The sequence below is a fragment of the Bubalus bubalis genome, chromosome 1 (assembly GCF_019923935.1).
Source record: "Bubalus bubalis isolate 160015118507 breed Murrah chromosome 1, NDDB_SH_1, whole genome shotgun sequence".
Classification (NCBI taxonomy): domain Eukaryota; kingdom Metazoa; phylum Chordata; class Mammalia; order Artiodactyla; family Bovidae; genus Bubalus; species Bubalus bubalis.
Window position 1 is genome coordinate 99088555 of NC_059157.1, and position 19380 is coordinate 99107934.

Sequence of the window (19380 nt, forward strand, 5' to 3'; positions counted from 1 at the left end):
ATTGGATGGCATCACCAGCTCAATGGGCATGAATCTGAACAAACTCCAGGAGGAGGCCATGGCAACTCATTCCAGTATTCTTGCCTGGAGAATCCCACAGACAGAGAAGTCTGGTAGGCTACAGTCCATAGGGTCTCAAAGAATTGGACACAACACAGCGACTGAACAACTCCATCCTTTGAGAACTGAGATCCAGACATTTAAATCCCTCATTAACCATGCCCACGAATAATAAGATTCTACACTGAAGCAAAAAGTAAAACTTAATTTCTTTCAATAAGTTCAGTATCTAAAGCTACAAAAAAGACTTCTTAGAAGGCCATAATGTCATTAGGGTCTTCAGTTCAGTTGTGTCCGACTCTTTGCGACCCCATAAATCACAGCACGCCAGGCCTCCATGTCCATCACCATCTCCCAGAGTTCACTCAGACTCACGTCCATTGAGTCGGTGATGCCATCCAGCCATCTCATCCTCTGTTGCCCCCTTTTCCTCCTGCCCGCAATCCCTCCCAGCATCAGAGTCTTTTCCAATGAGTCAACTCTTCGCATAAGGTAGCCAAAGTACTGGAGTTTCAGCTTTAGCATCATTCCTTCCAAAGAAATTCCAGAGCTGATCTCCTTTAGAATGGACTGGTTGGATCTCCTTGCAGTCCAAGGGACTCTCAAGAGTTTTCTCCAACACCACAGTTCAAAAGCATCAATTCTTCAGTGCTCAGCTTTCTTCACAGTCCAACTCTCGCATCCATACATGACCACAGGAAAAACAATAGCCTTGACTAGATGGACCTTTGTTGGCAAAGTAATGTCTCTGCTTTTGAATATGCTATCTAGGTTGGTCATAACTTTCCTTCCAAGGAGTAAGCGTCTTTTAATTTCATGGCTGCAATAACCATCTGCAGTGATTTTGGAGCCCCCCAAAATAAAGTCTGACACTGTTTCCACTGTTTCCCTATCTATTTCCCATGAGGGTCTTAGTGAGGCAGAATAAAAAAAAAAAAGAAGAAGAAGGGAAACAAGGGAGGGAGGGAGAGAAAGAGGGAAGGAGGGAGAGGGGAAGGAAGAAGGAAGGAGAAATTCAGTAAGAATTTTCTTTTTCCCCTTCATGATAAATGTCCCTCATTCCTTTGTTTTTAATAGCCTTTTCTGTCCTATCTTCTATCCTTACAAATTCTGATTTTTTATTACACTGGAGAGAAAACTAACATCCACTATATTGCTGTACCATGTAACAATAGGACAGTTAGTGACAATAATTTGATCTCAAAAGACATGTAACCCACACTATATCTAAATCAGTGCAGTTAGGAGACAAGTCATAAAGTCATTCTATTGAATTTTCTCAATAATATTACCACTCAATAGAGAAAGAAAATCAGGAGTTGTCACTGCTTAGAAAATTCAACAAAGCAGGTAAATATCTTTACCTTAAATTAGATGTCAGTTTTCTTACTGTTTCCTTGACAGACGTGCTTTGAGAAGATTCTGTCAGTGAAGAAGCAACTTTATAACCACCACTCACAGAAACTCTGGCTTTATATCCAGAACTTGGATTTAAATCTTCCACTGGCATACTGGGCAAAAACAAGCTGAGGTTTAGAATTTCCAAGTGGAAATCATACACAACAAATGAGGTGTTAATATACAACAAATCAATGCATGGACATAAATGTAATGCTGAAAACTGTCATTTACACAGCTATATAAAAGCAATTCTCAATTATATGAATACTGTTTATTCCTAAAAAATCTTGTTTCAAGGTTTTTGGGCAACCACAATTAAATAGAATTGGCAGTAATTTATTTTTAACAACAGCAGTCATCTACCACTTGCCTCTTATTTGTTGAAAGAAGTTTTTAAACCCAAGTTCTACTTTAGCCTGTGGGAGAGTGAAAATGTTAGTTGCTTCAGTCATGTCCGACTCTCTGAGGGCCCATGGACTTCAGCCTGCCAGGCTCCTCTGTCCGTGGAATTCTCCAGGCAAGAATACTGGAGTGGGTTGCCATTTCCTTCTCCAGGGGATCTTCCTGATCCAGGGATCAAACCCGGGTCTCCTGCATTGCAGGCAGATTCTTTACAGTCTGAGCCACCAGCCTGTGGGAGGGTAGGTACTAAAGGTAGGTTTAGAAATAAGGCAAAGTCAGTTGAAAGAAATATTTAGTCAAGACCTGATGGAGGAAGAGTGTTTCAGGTGAAGTGTAATGATACTAGGGTAGAAACAAAGTAGGGTCTTTGCGAGATACTTGAGAAGGCCAGGGCTGCAGGGGTGGAGCACACAGGAAGATGCAGAGAGCGGACCCGAGAGGTACCGGCTATGGCGTGGGGGCTGGGGCTTATTTTAAGCAGAGCAGGTGCTCCCACTCGAGGGTTTCTTACATGGAGGGAGGTAATCTGATTGACACATGTTTTAAAAGGATAACTGGCTGCAGCATGGAGATTAACTAACAATGATGATTCATGAAGTAGCATATAGTGTGTTAATGAGGCCTACGGGTTTCAGAATTATGAGAATAAAAATGCTTAAGAGGGCTAGGGGATACACAATATGGGAGGCAAACCTGGGTAGGTAGGCTGGGGCCAGATGATGCAGAGTCTTGTCTACCAAGTGAAAAGGAGATTTTTGTAATCCTTTTGTGCTAACATCCATGAATTAAGACCACAGCTCTAGAGAGTTTCCTGTATTCACACTATATGGGTCTTTTTAAAAAAACTGGATAATAGCTCATAGCAAATGGAAAGTGCTTCTACTGTCAACAGTTCTTTGGCATTAATTATACTGTCTAACTTCAGCTGATACTTTATTTAAGATTAAGAACATTATAACTAATGCTTAATTGTCCATTAAAGAACATTCACACAGTGTCTGGCACTTATTAATTATAACCTCCTTTATGCTGAAATTTTATTAGAGAAGTCCTTAAAGTTTTTTTTTTTTTAATTTTACCATTTTGGGGATGCTGGAAACTCAGGCTGCTGTTGGCATGGAGGGTAAAATGCACTACACCAGAAGACACACATTCCTCCCTGAACCTTTGTTTCTTCTCCTGCCACATAATAACAGAGCCTACTTCACAGAGCTGTGCCAAAGATTATACAAGATATACACAGAATTTATGCCTCTGTTATTAAGTCCTCAGTAGATGGTACCTAGTTATCATTGTCATTATAATCATCTTTATTATTACTACCACTACTAAATGAATTTGATAAGATTCTTCCATTAAGATTTTCTTAATTGGATCATAGTTCTAACACGAACTATGTAGTTATGATTCAAAGATTATTTGAAGAAAATCAAAAGTTCATAAAAACCTAAAAGTAATATATGAAATAATACACAAACACACATACACAACATGTGTATACACATACACATACACACATACAGACACATTCGGAGCAGAGTGAGGTAAGAATTTGCTTCCTTGAAAACATTTTTTCCCTCTATTGGATAGCCAAAATATTTAGCTGATTACATTTAAATGTGACAAAAGCCTCATGTCAAGAATATCCTAGCATACAATGATTATTACACTTACATATATGTATGGAAATAAGATTATAAGCCATACAAAAAAAAAACTAGGTCATGATTTCATAGTCATACCTTACATATACATGACATTTTCATTCTTTGACTGTATTAGAATAATTTGAATTAGTTGCTTGCTATGAGTAGGAAGTTAAGCCTATTCCATTCCTGAATCCTCACAAAAGAAAATAAAAGGTTTGGGAAAAGAGTAAGAAATCTAGTGTATTCTATTCTTTCCTGTCTCCTTTAAAATTCTGTTCCACTTTTAATTACCTTTGCTTGTTGCTATTATTTTCTTTCTCCTTGTATTTAAACACTGATAATTACTTTTCAACAGTATAATTGTACTCCCTTGGAATTTTGTATAATTGCAGTACACTCACCTTTCCCAGTTAGGTGATGAAGAATTTCTGTTTATTTCTGGAGTATCACTGCACAGCTCCTGTTTTTCTTCTAAAGAACATAGACAAAAATGAAAATAACCACATTTTGGCAATCACACGTAAGAGTGAACTAAAGGAAGTGTTAGCAGCTCATTAACAACTTGCATGTAATTTGGCTTTGTATTCAAACACTCTTTTGTAAAACTGCACCAATATCTTTTCAAGACAATTTACAATAACCTCTTAATAAAGTGTACATAGGGTACAAGAATCTGAGAGCCTCTGTAGCTTGTTTTTTGTAATTTCTTTCTAATGATGCTCATTTTCTGTTATTGGTGTGCACGGGATGACTCACTGGAACTGTTTAGTGTCCCTTCTCTCAGCAGCCTCTGCACCCAGACAACGACTTGTCTTTCCCTAGTATCTTACTCTCTTCCTTTGGGTTCAGGTTCAAAGACATCCTGAAAGACCCCAGTCAGAAATGTGCCCCTAGAAGAGAGCTGGATTTTAACGCAGTACGAGACCTACAATCATTGAGTTCATCTTCTCAGTCAGGGAACCTCGGAATCAAGAGGTTCAGAGAGGCGAGTGCTTTGTTAACAGTCCATAGAAAAGCAGAAATGCTTTGATTCCCTTGGACTGGTTTTGAGAGGATCTTGGGGAGAGTCTAAGAAATAAGTCAATGTGTCCTTCTTCCATCTAACTCTAGAATCCTTTGTGGTAACTGTGATATTGTCCCACCAAGTAAACCCTTGCTACAAAGTCCAAGGCCATTGAAGGCCAAGTGGAACAGGAAAGCAACAAGAAATGCTTTAGATGGTTAGGACCTGCCTGACTAGTCTAAGGAGACATAAAAGAGAATAGACAGAGAGGTTTTCCAAGCACACTGCAGGCACTGTTGGTTTTACTCATGCTCTGCATGCAAAGTGAAATTTCTTAACCTAATAGCCAACTAATTCATAATTACAGTCATTTGAAAATATTTCACAATTTGTTCCTTCCAAATCCAGGATGAGTATTTGAAATTAAATGTTAATTTTAGGATCAAAATTGTACTAACAATTTTTCTATTACAATTTGGAAATCCAACTGGCACATACTTGAAGGCATGTTAATAGCTTGAAACTTCTATAAAAGACTGGCTTTAAAATTAAGAGATTCTTACAATAGAAATCTTGATTGTGTAATGGCAAATTATCCCAATTATAATGAAAAAGAAAAAGTGTGATTTATTATGGCCCGCACTAATGGGTTCAAATATAAAGATGTGAATGAATGACTGATTAGGTTACCTAAGCAACAAAGTATAAAGGAAAGGAGTGCTTACATCTAAGAGTGAACACAAAATGATGGCATGGATCAATACAAAAATGACTGGGAATGATTGAGTCAAAATGAACAGAGACCTATTTAGGAGACTAAGAAAGCCTTTAAAAGTTATTTCAGATTAAGAAGATGACAATGAAAAAATAGCGGTTCTGCTGTTTAGGCCAATGGCATAATATTACAATAAAGGAGACAATGGTATAATAATATGAACATAATGAATTCTAGTAATAATAACGAATGAACACTAAACAAAATAAAATTTTCTGAGTCTAGTTTGTTTCCAGCTCTCTGTCCTGGGAAATTGTCTTTAGATTGAAAATTATAACATGGGAACTTTATGTTTAAAAAAAGGTCAAATCTCTCATCTGAGACAAATTACACCCCATGGATAATAAATGTGCTTGTTGAACTACTCTTAGTGATCTCAGAGGAGTCATGCAAAATAGGGAAAGAACTAAATGATTGAAAACAGAGGAAGGTCATCATCATTTTCAAAAATCGTTTCTGAAAATGACAGACCTGATATTAATCCTCAGCAGATTTCTAAATAAAATTCAATGAGGAGGGTGACATCTGTGCACTCTTGGGAATTCTAGGCAGTGAGGTCATGCAGGGGGCATTATCCTCAGGCAGGGAGTGCCCCTTCAAAATGTGTGAGGCTGGCAGCTCAGTCTCTATCACCTCTCCTCCCACTGCTGGAACAACAGAGTTAATTTTTCAAAATCCAAACTGATACCATAAGATATGTCACATAAGTCAAACTGAAAACAACTCAAGACATTACAACTAATATATGTAAACTGAGTTCTTTTTTTTACCTTTTTTCGTAAGATAAACTTCCTTTTTTTCTTGTTTCAATGGAACATCAGTGTCACTTTCATCTAAAATCTGAAAAACAAGCTCCTTATTTAAAGCTGCACCAAACCAAAGGGTATATTGCAAGGTGAAAAAATGACCTTGAACATCAATGCCCATATCAGAGACCATAAAGTATACTTTACGGACATATTATGAAGGGACACAAACATACATGTTGTCAGAAATTATACTGGCACGCAGCTCAAGTATGGTTGCATTATAAATGTCATATTTACATCTATCATTTCTTCAAAGGAATATTTACATTCCTACCAATACTGCGATAGATTTTTTAAAAATCCAAATCTTAGGTGGATGTCATGTTGACTGTAACACATGGGCCAAGTATTTGATCACCAGGAGCAACCATGGAGCCTCTGTTGTTTGGGAAGGGCAGTCCCAGCTCTAGTTGCTACAGAGTAGACACAGAAAATGAACTCGACATCAGTGCAATGAGAAGTCTGGGGAGGCTCAGGCCTCGGGCCCAAGAGTGTGATGGGGAAGAACATGTGGCCGAGACTGGGGAGCACACCTGGGAAGGTGAGAGAAGGGACACCTGGTCTTCTGACAAAACAGGAAGTCTGCTTAAAGTGGGATGCAGAGCCTTAATGTGTTGAATGCAGGAGTCAGGAGGGTTGGTGGCACTGAGAGTGAGGGGAGGGGTGTGTGTGTGTGTGTGGTGGTGGTGGTGGGAATGGGGGCTAAGCGGAGTTGGGAGAATTTGGGGGGTAGAATATGACAATCAGAAGCCACGTATCCCATAACTTTGCAAATTCTGTAAGCCTATTTTTCAAGGCTCAAACAAAATAAATTTATATTTTGGGAATACACTTCTTTAGATCAGAGGGGGGCGGTGAGAGGAGTAGAGACAGAGAGTTTATTTATACGTGTGAGTTGTTCAGTCGTGTCCAACTCTTTGCTACCCCATGGACTGTAGCCTACTAGGCTCCTCTGTCCATGGAATTCTCCAGGCAAGAACACTGGAGTGGGTAGCCATTTCCTTCTCCAGGGTATCTTCCTGACCCAGGGATTGAACCCTGGTCTCCTGCATTGCAGGCAGATTCTTTACCATCTGAGCCACCAGGGAATCCTGAGTTTATCTATACCACTCAGGAAAATAGACCCAGAAGCTCCTTTCATGTATTTTCAAGTGTGTGAGAAGGTGGGGCAAAGACAGTAAAAAAGGAATATGGAGAAGACAGGGGGCAAAGCAAAAGCTCTGTCTGCTCCTTGATCTGAAAACCTCTGAACACTTGCTGAGATGCATGAGGCTCCCGACTACATCACCTGTGTGTGGCATGCAGCTGTCAGTCTTCTGGAGCTCACCCTTTGTGTGTGTATCCTTCACCTTTCCTGTCCCCTCTAAACTGCTAAGCCAATGTGGAACAGAGAGGCTATCAACCCTTCTTCTCTCCTCTCCCGGGAAACAAAGGCATGTATTTTACATGGTGTTTGGGAGACAGCGCTCTGTCGAAGCAGGTTAAACGGGCACACATGTAACCTAGCAACGAAACAGCAGTGAGGCTGTCCATCACCGTCATTTTCTATTCCACCCAAATCAAGAGAAAGCAAGCCTTGCAGGTAGGGGAAATAAATAAAACTGATTTTAAGCTACTTTAGTCTATTTCAAAATGTTTTTATTCTTACACTGTGAATAAATTCATGTGCCAGGAAGTAAATAAAATGCATATATCTTCAAAAGTTCATCTTGCAAAATGACTTTAAAATGGATATCTTATTTATTTCTGATGTAACAGAAAATTTAAAGTTATCTTCTGATGTGTTGACATGTAAGGAAGATCTACATACTTGAAGCGTCTCTCCTTTGAACTGAATCTTTTTTGACTAGTTTATAAGCAGCATGGGCTTACCTGGTGGCTCAGATGGTAAAGAATTTACCCACAATGTGGGAGACCTGGGTTCCATGTTCAGTCAGGAAGATCCCCTGGAGGAGGGCATGGGTACCCACTCCAGTATTCTTTCCTGGAGAATTCCATGGACAGAGGAGCCTGGCAGGCTACAGTCCATGGGGTTGCAACGAGTTGGACAGGACTGAGTGACTAACACTTTCACTTAAGCTTAGCACACACTATTTCCCATCACAGTTAACAGCAATCACAAGGGAAGCTCAGGAGAGAAATGAACTACTTAGCGCCTTTAGGAAAAACCACTTTATAATAATCTATGATGATCCTGCTCAGATGTGTTCATTTTCTTTGGTAACCTCTCCTTATGATGGAAATCAGACAAGATAAAAGAATCCAAGCTTAACAAAAATGGCAGGACTCTTGGCCGGAACTCTTGGGGGGGTATTATTAACTCAGTCTCCTGAAATTACTTTTTTTTTTTTGGAATTTTTTTTTTTTTAATTTTATTTTATTTTTAGACTTTACATAACTGTATTAGTTTTGCCAAATATCAAAATGAATCCGCCACAGGTATACATGTGTTCCCCATCCTGAACCCTCCTCCCTCCTCCCTCCCCATTCCATCCCTCTGGGTCGTCCCAGTGCACCAGCCCCACGCATCCAGTATCGTGCAACGAACCTGGACTGGCACTCGTTTCATACATGATATTTTACATGTTTCAATGCCATTCTCCCAAATCTTCCCACCCTCTCCCTCTCTCACAGAGTCCATAAGACTGTTCTATACATCAGTGTCTCTTTTGCTGTCTCATACACAGGGTTATTGTTACCATCTTTCTAAATTCCATATATGTGCATTAGTATACTGTATTGGTGTTTTTCTTTCTGGCTTACTTCACTCTGTATAATAGGCTCCAGTTTCATCCACCTCATTAGAACTGATTCAAATGTATTCTTTTTAATGGCTGAATAATACTCCATTGTGTATATGTACCACAGCTTTCTTATCCATTCATCTGCTGATGGACATCTAGGTTGCTTCCATGTCCTGGCTATTATAAACAGTGCTGCGATGAACATTGGGGTACTCGTGTCTCTTTCCCTTCTGGTTTCCTCAGTGTGTATGCCCAGCAGTGGGATTGCTGGCAGGTCTGAAATTACTTTTGCATTTTATTATTTAGCTCTCTGCTTTGAGCTTGCTATGTGTAGGGCTGTTTCCATGAAGATCAGCTATGTCCACTCACCCCCCTAGATGTTACTTAAACAAAGCTTTACCATCTCTATTGCAGGAGAGACTTCTTTTCTTTTCCTTTCTTATATTTCCTTTATTCTTTAGCATAGGAATGTTTAAAATATTTTGGATAAATAATTCACAGCCTACAGTATTTCTTTTTGAATGACACTGTATAAATATCTGAGTTCATAGGAAACTGTTTTTTGTTTGTTTACAATGTACTTGTAGTTTTGAAGGTCTGGATTTTTTCAAGACGAGACAAGAAAACACGTAGTTGTTTTTTCAATGACACTATTTGTATACTCTGATACTTGCGGAGCTCTTTCACATACATAATTTCATTATAGGAATATTCTCCAGTCTCTTAGGCTTAACTGTGTCTCATACTCTGCAGTCTGGGGATATCTCTTTCCTAAGATTTTACCTCTAGCCATGAAATAGATAACACTTCCCACACAGTAAATGAGATTACAGTTAAGTCTTAACGAGAGGTTTTAGATACCTTAATTAAAATTATGTTAACAATGAGTAGAGTGGGATTTGTCAGTTCTCCAAGGGATGCAAAGGATCAGTATAATACCACATGCTCAGTTTTGTGAAGTATCTATTTAAGAGGATAAATAAATCATAAAAAAGTTGGAAAGAGGAGAAAGAACACACTGTAGTCAACTGTGTAACAATTTTCTCACTCAACTGTCCTTAAGGAAGCCTTAGAACTGTTGATATCACTTTGGTTTTTCTCTGTTTCTTTGCCCCTCCACACCCATCCCAAACATCTTATCAAGGACCCATGAAGGCTACCAGGCTAGTTTGTGCCCTCCTGCCAAGTTCCAAGACCCTTCCTGTTTTTACTCTCCCAGAGTTAATGCTATGTTCTAGGTACTTCCCTTTGGTTCATTAATGTATTCAATAAAATTGAGTTCCCTGTATGGCTCAGACACTGCTATGATGAAGACAACAAAGTCCTTCCTTTATGGAGCTTATTTTCTAGTGAGGCAGAAAGATACTAAATAAGTAAAATGACAGGTATGTAACTCTGCAAGTTCTGTGAAAAAAATAACACAGGTAAGAGGAGAATGAATCAAGTTACACAGCTCCTCTCTGGGCTCACTGTTCTCTTCCACACTCGCCTTTTCCAGGTCTTGGACTTGCTGTGGATTTGTTTATTTCCCCAATTTTTTTCTAGTCTCTCCTCAAACACCCTCCTTCAGCTTGGCCTTGCTTGCCCCCTCTATATCAAACTGCTCTCACTCCCACCATCCAACAATGACACTTCCTGCCCCTTCCTCTGCTCTATTTCTCACCTTAGCACTTACCATTGTCCACCATGAAACACAGTTTACTTATTTATCTTGTCTGTTGTCAGATCCCCCCCACTAGAATGGAAGGGACACGAAGACAGGGAGTAGTGCCTAATTTTTACCTGCTGTATCGCCAATATCTAGGTCAGTAACTGATACTCCATATATTCATAGAAAGAAAGTGAGTTAAAAGCAAGTCAAGAAAATCCATGTGTGTCGCTGAGGGTGGGGAGTCGTGGAGTCCAGGCATTATGAACAAGGGAAAAGGCTGTGAAGGAAAAATAAACTTAGAGAGTTGGAGGCCAAGGAAGAGGAGGGTGACTAGAGTGAAGTGAGAGAAGGAATGAGTAGTAGGCAGTGAGGACAAAAAGGAGGTGAGGCCAGGTCATACAGGGCCTTGGAGGGCACTTCATTTCGTTCTAAATGTGAGCAGAAACCATCAGAGGGTTCACCTTCCATACTGTTGATGGGAATGTAAACCGGTGTAGCCACTATGGAGGCTCCTTTAAAAACTAAAAATAGAGTTGCCATATGATCCAGCAATGCCACTCCTGGGAACATATCCAGACACAACTCAAATTTAAAAAATTACATGAACCCCTATGTTCATGCAGCACTATTCACAGTAGCCAAGACATAGAGACAACCTAAATGTCCACTGAGAGATGAGTGGATTAAGAAGATGTGGTGGAACAGTATTCATCCATAAAGAAGAATGAAATAATGCCATTTGCAGCAATGTGGATGGACCTAGAGATTATCATACTAAGTGAAGTAAGTTAGAAAGAGAAAGCAAGTACACATATGACATCACTTACATGTGACATCTAAAATAACCACACAAATGAACATATGTATGAAACAACAGACTCACAGACATAGAGAACAGACTTGTTGGTCAAGGGGCAGGGGAGCCGGGGCAGGAAGGACTGAGAGTTGGGAATTAGCAGAGGCAAACTATGATATGCTGCTGCTGCTGCTGCTGCTAAGTCGCTTCAGTCGTGTCCGACTCTGTGCGACCCCAGGGACGGCAGCCCACCAGGCTCCCCCGTCCCTGGGATTCTTCAGGCAAGAACACTGGAGTGGGTTGCCAATTCCTTCTCCAATGCATGAAAGTGAAAAGTGAAAGGGAAGTCGCTCAGTTGTGTCTGACTCTTCGCAACCCCATGGACTGTAGCCTACCAGGCTCCTCCAATCATGGGATTTTCCAGGCAAGAGTACTGGAGTGGGGTGCCACTGCCTTCTCCAAACTACGATATATAGGATGGATAAACAACAAGGTCCTACCATACAGCAGAGGGAACTACATTCAATATCCTGTGACAAACCACAATGGAAAAGAATATGACAGAGAATATATGTATGTATGTATGTGTAACTGAGTCACTCTGCCGTAAGAAGAAATTAACACACATTCTAAATCAACTATATTTCAATAAGTTTTTCTAAAAAGGAAGCCAGCAGAAGGTTCTATCAGTAAGTAGGAGAAAAGCATTATCTGACATTGTTTGGATGAGATACTCAGATTTTCACACTGTGGAGTCAAAAATAAGCAGTAGAATCATTTATAGAGCTATTATTGTGGTCTTGGTGAGAGACATTAGTGAATTGGCCAGGTGGGTAGCTATGGAGGTGACAGAACAGAGTATATATTTGAAGGTTGAGTCAGTAAGATTGGTAGATGGGTTGAGTACAGGCTGTGAAAGATGGAGAGAAATTCAAGTTTTGGCCTGAGCAGCTGCAAGTGATGGTGACATTTACTGATATGGGGAAGCATGCAGAAGTCCCTTGGAATTTTTATCCCTCTTGATTTAGATAACCTTCTGTGTCCCAACTCATCCTGGTAATTATTATTTTTCTATCTATACTCAATCCCTCAAATAAAACTTCAGGGGGTTAAATTATAATAAACTGTGGAAAATTGTGAAAGAGATGGGAATACCAGACCACCTGACCAGCCTCCTGAGAAATCTGTATGCAGGTCAGGAAGCAACAGTTAGAACTGGACATGGAACAACAGACTGGTTCCACATTGGGAAAGGAGTACGTCAAGGCTTATTTAACTTGTCACCCTGCTTATTTAACTTATATGCAGAGTACATCATGAGAAACACTGGGCTGGATGAAGCACAAGCTGGAATCAAGATTGCTGGGAGAAATATCAATAACCTCAGATATGCATATGGCACCACCCTTATGGCAGAAAGTGAAGAAGAACTAAAGAGCCTCTTGATGAAAGTGAAAAGAGGAGAATGAAAAAGCTGACTTAAAGCTGAACATTCAAAAAACTAAGATCATGGCATCCGGTCCCATTGCTTCATGGCAAATAGATGGGGAAACAGTGGAAAAAGTGGCTGACTTTATTTTTGGGGGCTCCAAAATCACTGCAGATGGTGATTGCAGCTATGAAATTTAAAAGACGCTTGCTCCTTGGAAGAAAGGTTATGACCAACCTAGACAGCATATTAAAAAGCAGAGACATTACTTTACCAACAAAGGTCCATCTAGTCAAGGCTATGGTTTTTCCAGTAGTCATGTGTGGATGTGAGAGTTGGACTACAAAGAAAGCTGAGCGCTGAAGAATGGGTACTTTTGAACCGTGGTGTTGGGGAAGACTCTTGAGAGTCCCTTGGACTGCAAGGAGATCCAACCAGTCCATCCTAAAGGAGATCAGTCCTGAGTGTTCACTGGAAGGACTGATGTTGAAGCTGAAACTCCAGTACTTTGGACACCTGATGCAAAGAGCTGACTCATTGGAAAAGACCCTGATGCTGGGAAAGATTGAGGGCAGGAGGAGAAGGGGACGACAGAGGATGAGATGGTTGGATGGCATCACCGACTCAGTGGAGAAGAGTTTGAGTAGACTCCGGGAGTTGGTGATGGATAGGGAGGCCTGGTGTGCTGTGGTCCATGGGGTCATGAAGAGTTGGACACAACTGAGCGACTGAACTGACTGAACTGATACAAACAATGGCTTCACTGCATCACCCAGCCTAACTCCTCGTCTTTGCCCCAGTTATTTTCATTGACTTAAGGACACTGACCCTGCTGAAATTTCAAATTCTCAGTGCCACCCTTGCCCACTTAGATTCCTCTGGTCAAGTCCTCTTTATAATGACATCATTGTTCCAGGTTTCCATCTCAAAACTGTCATCACTGTTAATGGTTTAATCTACCATACACCTTTCCAAGCTGTGCTATTTTTCCTTCAAAATGTTTCAATATCCCTTGTCTTCTTGTACTAAAATCTCCAGGCAGCAGATTCCAATTTGGTTTTTTCATCCTTAGTTTCTCATCTTTGCAAAACTGTTTGACTATCACAACATTTTCATAACATAAAGAATTAATTCTTTTTTTTTTAAATTTTATTTTATTTTAAACTTTACATAATTGTATTAGTTTTGCCAAATATCAAAATGAATCCGCCACAGGTATACATGTGCTTTAATTCTTTAGAGAAAATCTCCACTATTCAACTTTCCTTCTCAAAACTGGGTTCCAGGTCCTGACTACTTTCTCCTTCAGGTACAAACCCTGAACTGGTTTTCAAAGCTCTTTTCAATGTGATTCTAAGATATCTGGAAATATTTTCAGTCTTTCTTAATAATAATCATCCTCCGTAAGAACCAAAAAAGTTCTCTTCAGAATCCCCTGTGAGCATTAGGTAGCCTTCTGCCTCCATGTCTTGGCCCACACTGTCCTCTCTACCTGAAATACATTCTCTCCTCCTTTTCTTTAAGTCTCTCTCACATTTTAAGACAACTCCCACTCTTTCCAAAATGTCCTTTTTAATTTGCTCTAGCACATATTCTTTTCCCTAAAGAAGTATTATCAATAAATTACAAATAGTTTTAATTATTTTCATATCTATGGGACCCAGACAAGAGTGGAATCCTGTAGCAGCCTTGATTCTTATCAAGACACTTCAAAATAGAATTCAACACCTGAGTCCATCTCCCAAAATCAAATCCAATAACCCTGTATACGAGACAGCAAAAGAGACACTGATGTATAGAACAGTCTTTTGGACTCTGTGGGACAGGGAGAGGGTGGGATGATTTGGGAGAATGGCACTGAAATATGTATAATATCATATATGAAATGAGTTGCCAGTCCAGGTTCGATGCACGATACTGGATACTTGGGGCTGGTGCACTGGGACAACCCAGAGGGAAGGTATGGGGAGGGAGGAGGGAGGAGGGCTCAGGATGGGGAACACATGTATACCTGTGACAGATTCATTTTGATATATGGCAAAACCAATACAATATTTTAAAGTTAAATAAAATAAAATTTAAAAAAAAGCATTAATAAATATACAGGTTTTACTGAAAATTCTGCTGAGAAAAGGAGGAAACATTTAAACAAGGCAAAAATCAGCTTAAAATCACCATGAAAACACTCTAGTTTACTTCTTCAATTGCTAGCTGCCTCATCTCTCTCTACACACCTTCTCCTCCAGACTCTCCAGTTCCGCAGCACCAGTGTTTTTCTGCTTGTGGGATTACCTCCTTTTCCCTCCCTCCCACCGCTTCCCACATACACAGAGTCTCTCTCCAGCTCTGGCTTCTTTTCCACATAGCATTGTCACTCTCTCAATTTGCATTCTTCACTCCCACCTCCTGGGCCCCCAGAAGGCAACTGCCTTCTTTGGAATTATAAAAGGTGGTTTTTTAAAAATGTTTTTCATAATCTAAAGAATTATTTTCATTCTGTTACAAATCATCCCGTTAATTCTCATAATAACCCTAAGAGTAGGTAATATCATTATTCCCCTTTTATAGGTAAAAAAACAGAAGACCATGAGTTGATAGAGCTGACACGTGGCATGCAGGGCTGAATGTGAACCTGGATCAATCTGTCAGAATTCATAGTCCATCTCTTTTCCATAAAACAATGCTAACTCGTGGTTTTGTAAAATTGTCTTCCAATTTTTCTGCTTCTTTAGGGTAGAGATAATGGTTTTTGTGTGTGTGTGTGTGTCCTTCCAAATCCCTAATGGAGATTCAATAAATGTGTCTTAAATTGGTGTATGGTTGCTGACAGTTCACAAACTGGCATTTGAATATTTAGATTCATTATAATTCACCCATGAGACTTTCCTCTAGGTCAAGGGCTGTATCACATATTGTCTTTGTGTCTGTCAATCTGTTGGTGAGTTGATGAATGATGCTGCAGAGGGTGAGTATAGACAATTTTTCTTCCAAAGCCCTTGGGGCAGCTCTGGTTTTTATCTTATAAAGGGGCTGCTATATCTGAAATTTCTACCATCAGCAACAATCACAGGACAATACAGGCTCCTACAGAGGCAATGGTAACATTATCAACCAGGAAAACTGACTAAGAAATGGCCTGCTTTTGAAAGTAACACATCTTCAGTCATCTGAAATCATATGGCAATATCAATGCAGTTTCCTACTAAATTTTTTTCTGTTATAAGTCAGAAAAATTTATATATTTTATTTTTATATTTGAAGGGTGAATGAGGCTGATTTAGGGACTAGCTATGCAGGTTGTTTACTTTTTTAAATCTTTTTTTGGGTTACTGAGTCATCTTTTCATTTTCACTGTCATACAATACTGATGCTAAAACTTATTGTGGCCTTTTGTTTGTTTTTGGATTTGGGTTGCTTCTTGGGGGTACTACCATAGAGCATAAACCTAGACATGGGGAACTCATCAGCTCTTCCAGACCTTCCTCAGCTTGTGTTCCCCCACAGAGGCCCTGTCAATGACCCCAGGGATTCAGAGTTAGTTGATGCCTTTCCTGGACTGGCATCAGCATCTTTTGAAAGATGCCATAAAGAGCTAATTAGGTGCAACTGGTAAAGGATTTAATTTATGCTGAGACTGGAAGATGGTTCCACCCACTCATTCCTTTACTCATCAATCTTTCTTCAGCCCCAGAAAGTGCCACACTCTGAACTAAACGCTGGAGGTTACATCTTTCAGAGTAAACCCTGGAGACACCATAGCCAAATTCTTAAAATACATCTGTCAGTGGTGATCTGGCCACTGAGTTTTTTTAATGTCTGTGGTTTTGAAAAATGAAAGGAATCTATCTGTCAGTCTGTTCTAACCTAAGGCCAGGTACAAGGCAAAAAAGACCTAAATGACCACAGAGGACAAAAGGGCTAAGGCCAAGAAGGTAGTATGGTTCATGGTTATTAAACAGGCAGGTCCAACCTGACTTAAAAACAACCATACCATAGATATTCTTTCATTACCTTAGCAAATGATATTCAGAGCAGTAACTGAAAGAAAGATTATTATAAAATATGGAAAAACAACAAATACTGGTATAGGAAAAGTAAATGCTGTTTCATGGTAGTCAGAAAATTTGCATAATGTCAACTTGGAGTACATGTTGTGCCAAGATGAACAAGAGCATGTGTGTAACAAAAAGTACTTTCATCACCCTGACTTGAGTCTCAGAAAATTATTCTTGCTGAACTTTTACTGTTGGCATTGGTAATTTTATTCCCCTCAGGTTCCTGCATTGTGAAGCATTCTTCTAATTGATCATTTGCTTGCCTGACCATCTGTTGTGGTTTGGCAACCTAATTTTCCCCATCACCTTTCGGAATAGTTCCCCTAGAATGTCTATTCCATAGAGTCACTTCTTATATCTCAACTGGTGACTTAACTTGAGACTGCTTACCTCTTTGACAAGATGCTTGAGAATCTAGTCCTACTGCTTCCTTTTTATTTTTATTGCTTCTATTAAGCATGGTACAATGACAGTTGATCAGATCACATTACTTTGAGGGGCACTGGGGTCCTATGTAGCTCATATGCCAAATTTTTGCCTGGAGTAAAGCTGAACTGCCAATTTATCACAGAACAGTGCACAAGGAGCTTTTAATTGAACTCAGACAAACCCTTAATTACAACAGTACCACGGGGCATTGCTCCAGTAAAGCAGAACTGCCTAGCAAGCTTCACTCAGACTTGGATTCCTCAGACATCTGTGAGAGGTGCTGCAAAAGAATTTCTACTTCCTCCCCTTCTGGAGTTACCTGGGACATGTTTGAACTTAACACTTGGGTGCGTAAATGTATGAGACAGAAATGGTTCAGAATAGCCAGTATTCATTAAAAGGGAGGGCAGGGAGTGTGTCTTGAGCATGGAAGATGGAAAATAATATTTTCTGGAGGCCAAGGGTCAGGAGACACCAGCTCATGGGAGGGGTTGACAGTACAGTTATGATCACAACTATATTATTAGACTTACAATCTTAGGAGAGGAGAAAACTCTCCTTTCTAGGAATCAATCCTGAGACGATTATCCTGGTGATAACTATGGAGATTCTAGGTTGACTGGAAAGAAAGGTGTCAGATCTTGCACACAAAAGGTCAAGTTTGGGGTGGATAAGGTAAGAAATGGGTTAAAGGGAAGTTAGCTTAATCTGGGCAATGAATGGATGATGGCTGGATTTAAAAAAAAAAATGAATTCAAGACTCTTGGCTGGAGAATGAAACTTTGTAAACCTATCTAAGCCAAAATAGGCTGAATGTGAATCGATGCAGTATTTATCTTGCCTTCAAATCCTGACCCCTGAGTAAGGAGTATTTGTGCACTCCAACCAATCTGTGTGGAATGGCCTGGCTGAACTGATGTGGGGTCAGCACATGGACATGAAGGACAAAGGGAGAAGTCCTAACGAGGAGGGGTTAAGGAAGTGGGAGCTAGGGTTGAAGGTGACCACTTCCTGAGAGTATGATCCTCAACAAGTTTATTTTCCTCATCTGTAAAAACGGGGATGAAAAGAGAACATACCCCTTCAATTATTAAAACAATTAGATGAGATGATACATGTGAAGTATTGTAGCTGAATTTCATCATGGTCACACAGAAAAAGGAAAGGCTAACTCCACGAAAACACACGTAATGCACACACACACAGAGTAGAATTTCAGAAAAAAAATACAGTTTTGCAGGAGCTGAGATTAAAAAAAAACTGGATTGCACTAGTTACCTTGAAATGCGGGAGGGAACCATGGCAGTGCTAACAAGATTGTACAAAATAATGAAAGAAGTCTGCTGCAGCGCAGACTGCTGATCCCACAACTAACATCTCTGAAGTTCCAACTGAATGGCTATGTAGGACATTCTGAAGAGGGTTAAGATGTCCTTAAAAAAAAAAAAAAAAAAACCTCCTCATTATTTTCGTGACAGTTTTTAATCTCTAAAATATGCCTGGAGTTTTAACTGAATCCCAGTTGGATATTTCTGCAGCTCCAAACGACATGCAAGCAAGGTCTTACCAAGAACACTCTTACTGCATGGATTTTGAAAATGAATGGCCCACGGTGGCTGAAAGGCCAAGCATAAATTAGTATCAAAAAGGAAAAAGTGAAGAGAAAGAAGGGAAACTGCCACAGAAGTGACACCTGCAAACTATGTGATCAGAAGGAACTGGAGATAAGGAAAATGAAGTCCAACTCCCCATGAAGGATTAGGGAGTGTGTGAAATGTGATACACATGAGATGCAAACATTAAAAGTGACTCAAAAATAAGGGTTACCTCACCGAGAAAGAGTATTTAAAAAAAAATAGCCTCCAGAGACTGTAGGCCTTGGAGAAAAGAAATATAAAAAGCATTCAATCAAGGACTAAGGGGAATAGGAGGAGGAAGAAGTTAGGAAACAGATCAAACTGCTGTAACCTTGAGCCCAGCAAATGAGGTGACTTTGGAGATTATGACAATATAACTGAAATAATCAGCAATGCTTGGATTCAATATAAATCTGAAAAACAATCAATTCTTTTATCATTTCACTTGAAATTGCACAACTGTTGGTACAAGAGCCAGAGTAACATGTGTCTGAAACTTGGAAGAGAGGAAAATGAAGTACCCTAAAATGAAAAAAAAAA

General features: G+C 39.8%; 1 protein-coding gene across 6 annotated transcripts in view; it reads right to left on the minus strand.

Moving 5' to 3' along the window:
* The window catches only part of MORC1 (MORC family CW-type zinc finger 1), a 171297-nt gene that overhangs the window by 21943 nt on the left and 129974 nt on the right, over positions 1 to 19380 (minus strand). For 5 of the 6 annotated variants that reach the window (XM_025283715.3, XM_044941629.2, XM_044941647.2 and 2 more), the window contains 3 exons: positions 6061 to 6130; positions 3914 to 3983; positions 1425 to 1571 (listed from right to left, as the gene is read on the minus strand). In XM_025283715.3, the coding sequence (XP_025139500.2) occupies positions 1425 to 1571; positions 3914 to 3983; positions 6061 to 6130 (287 nt within the window). The remainder of the gene's footprint in view (positions 1 to 1424; positions 1572 to 3913; positions 3984 to 6060; positions 6131 to 19380) is intronic. The other variant, XM_044941636.2, reaches the window with a different exon arrangement.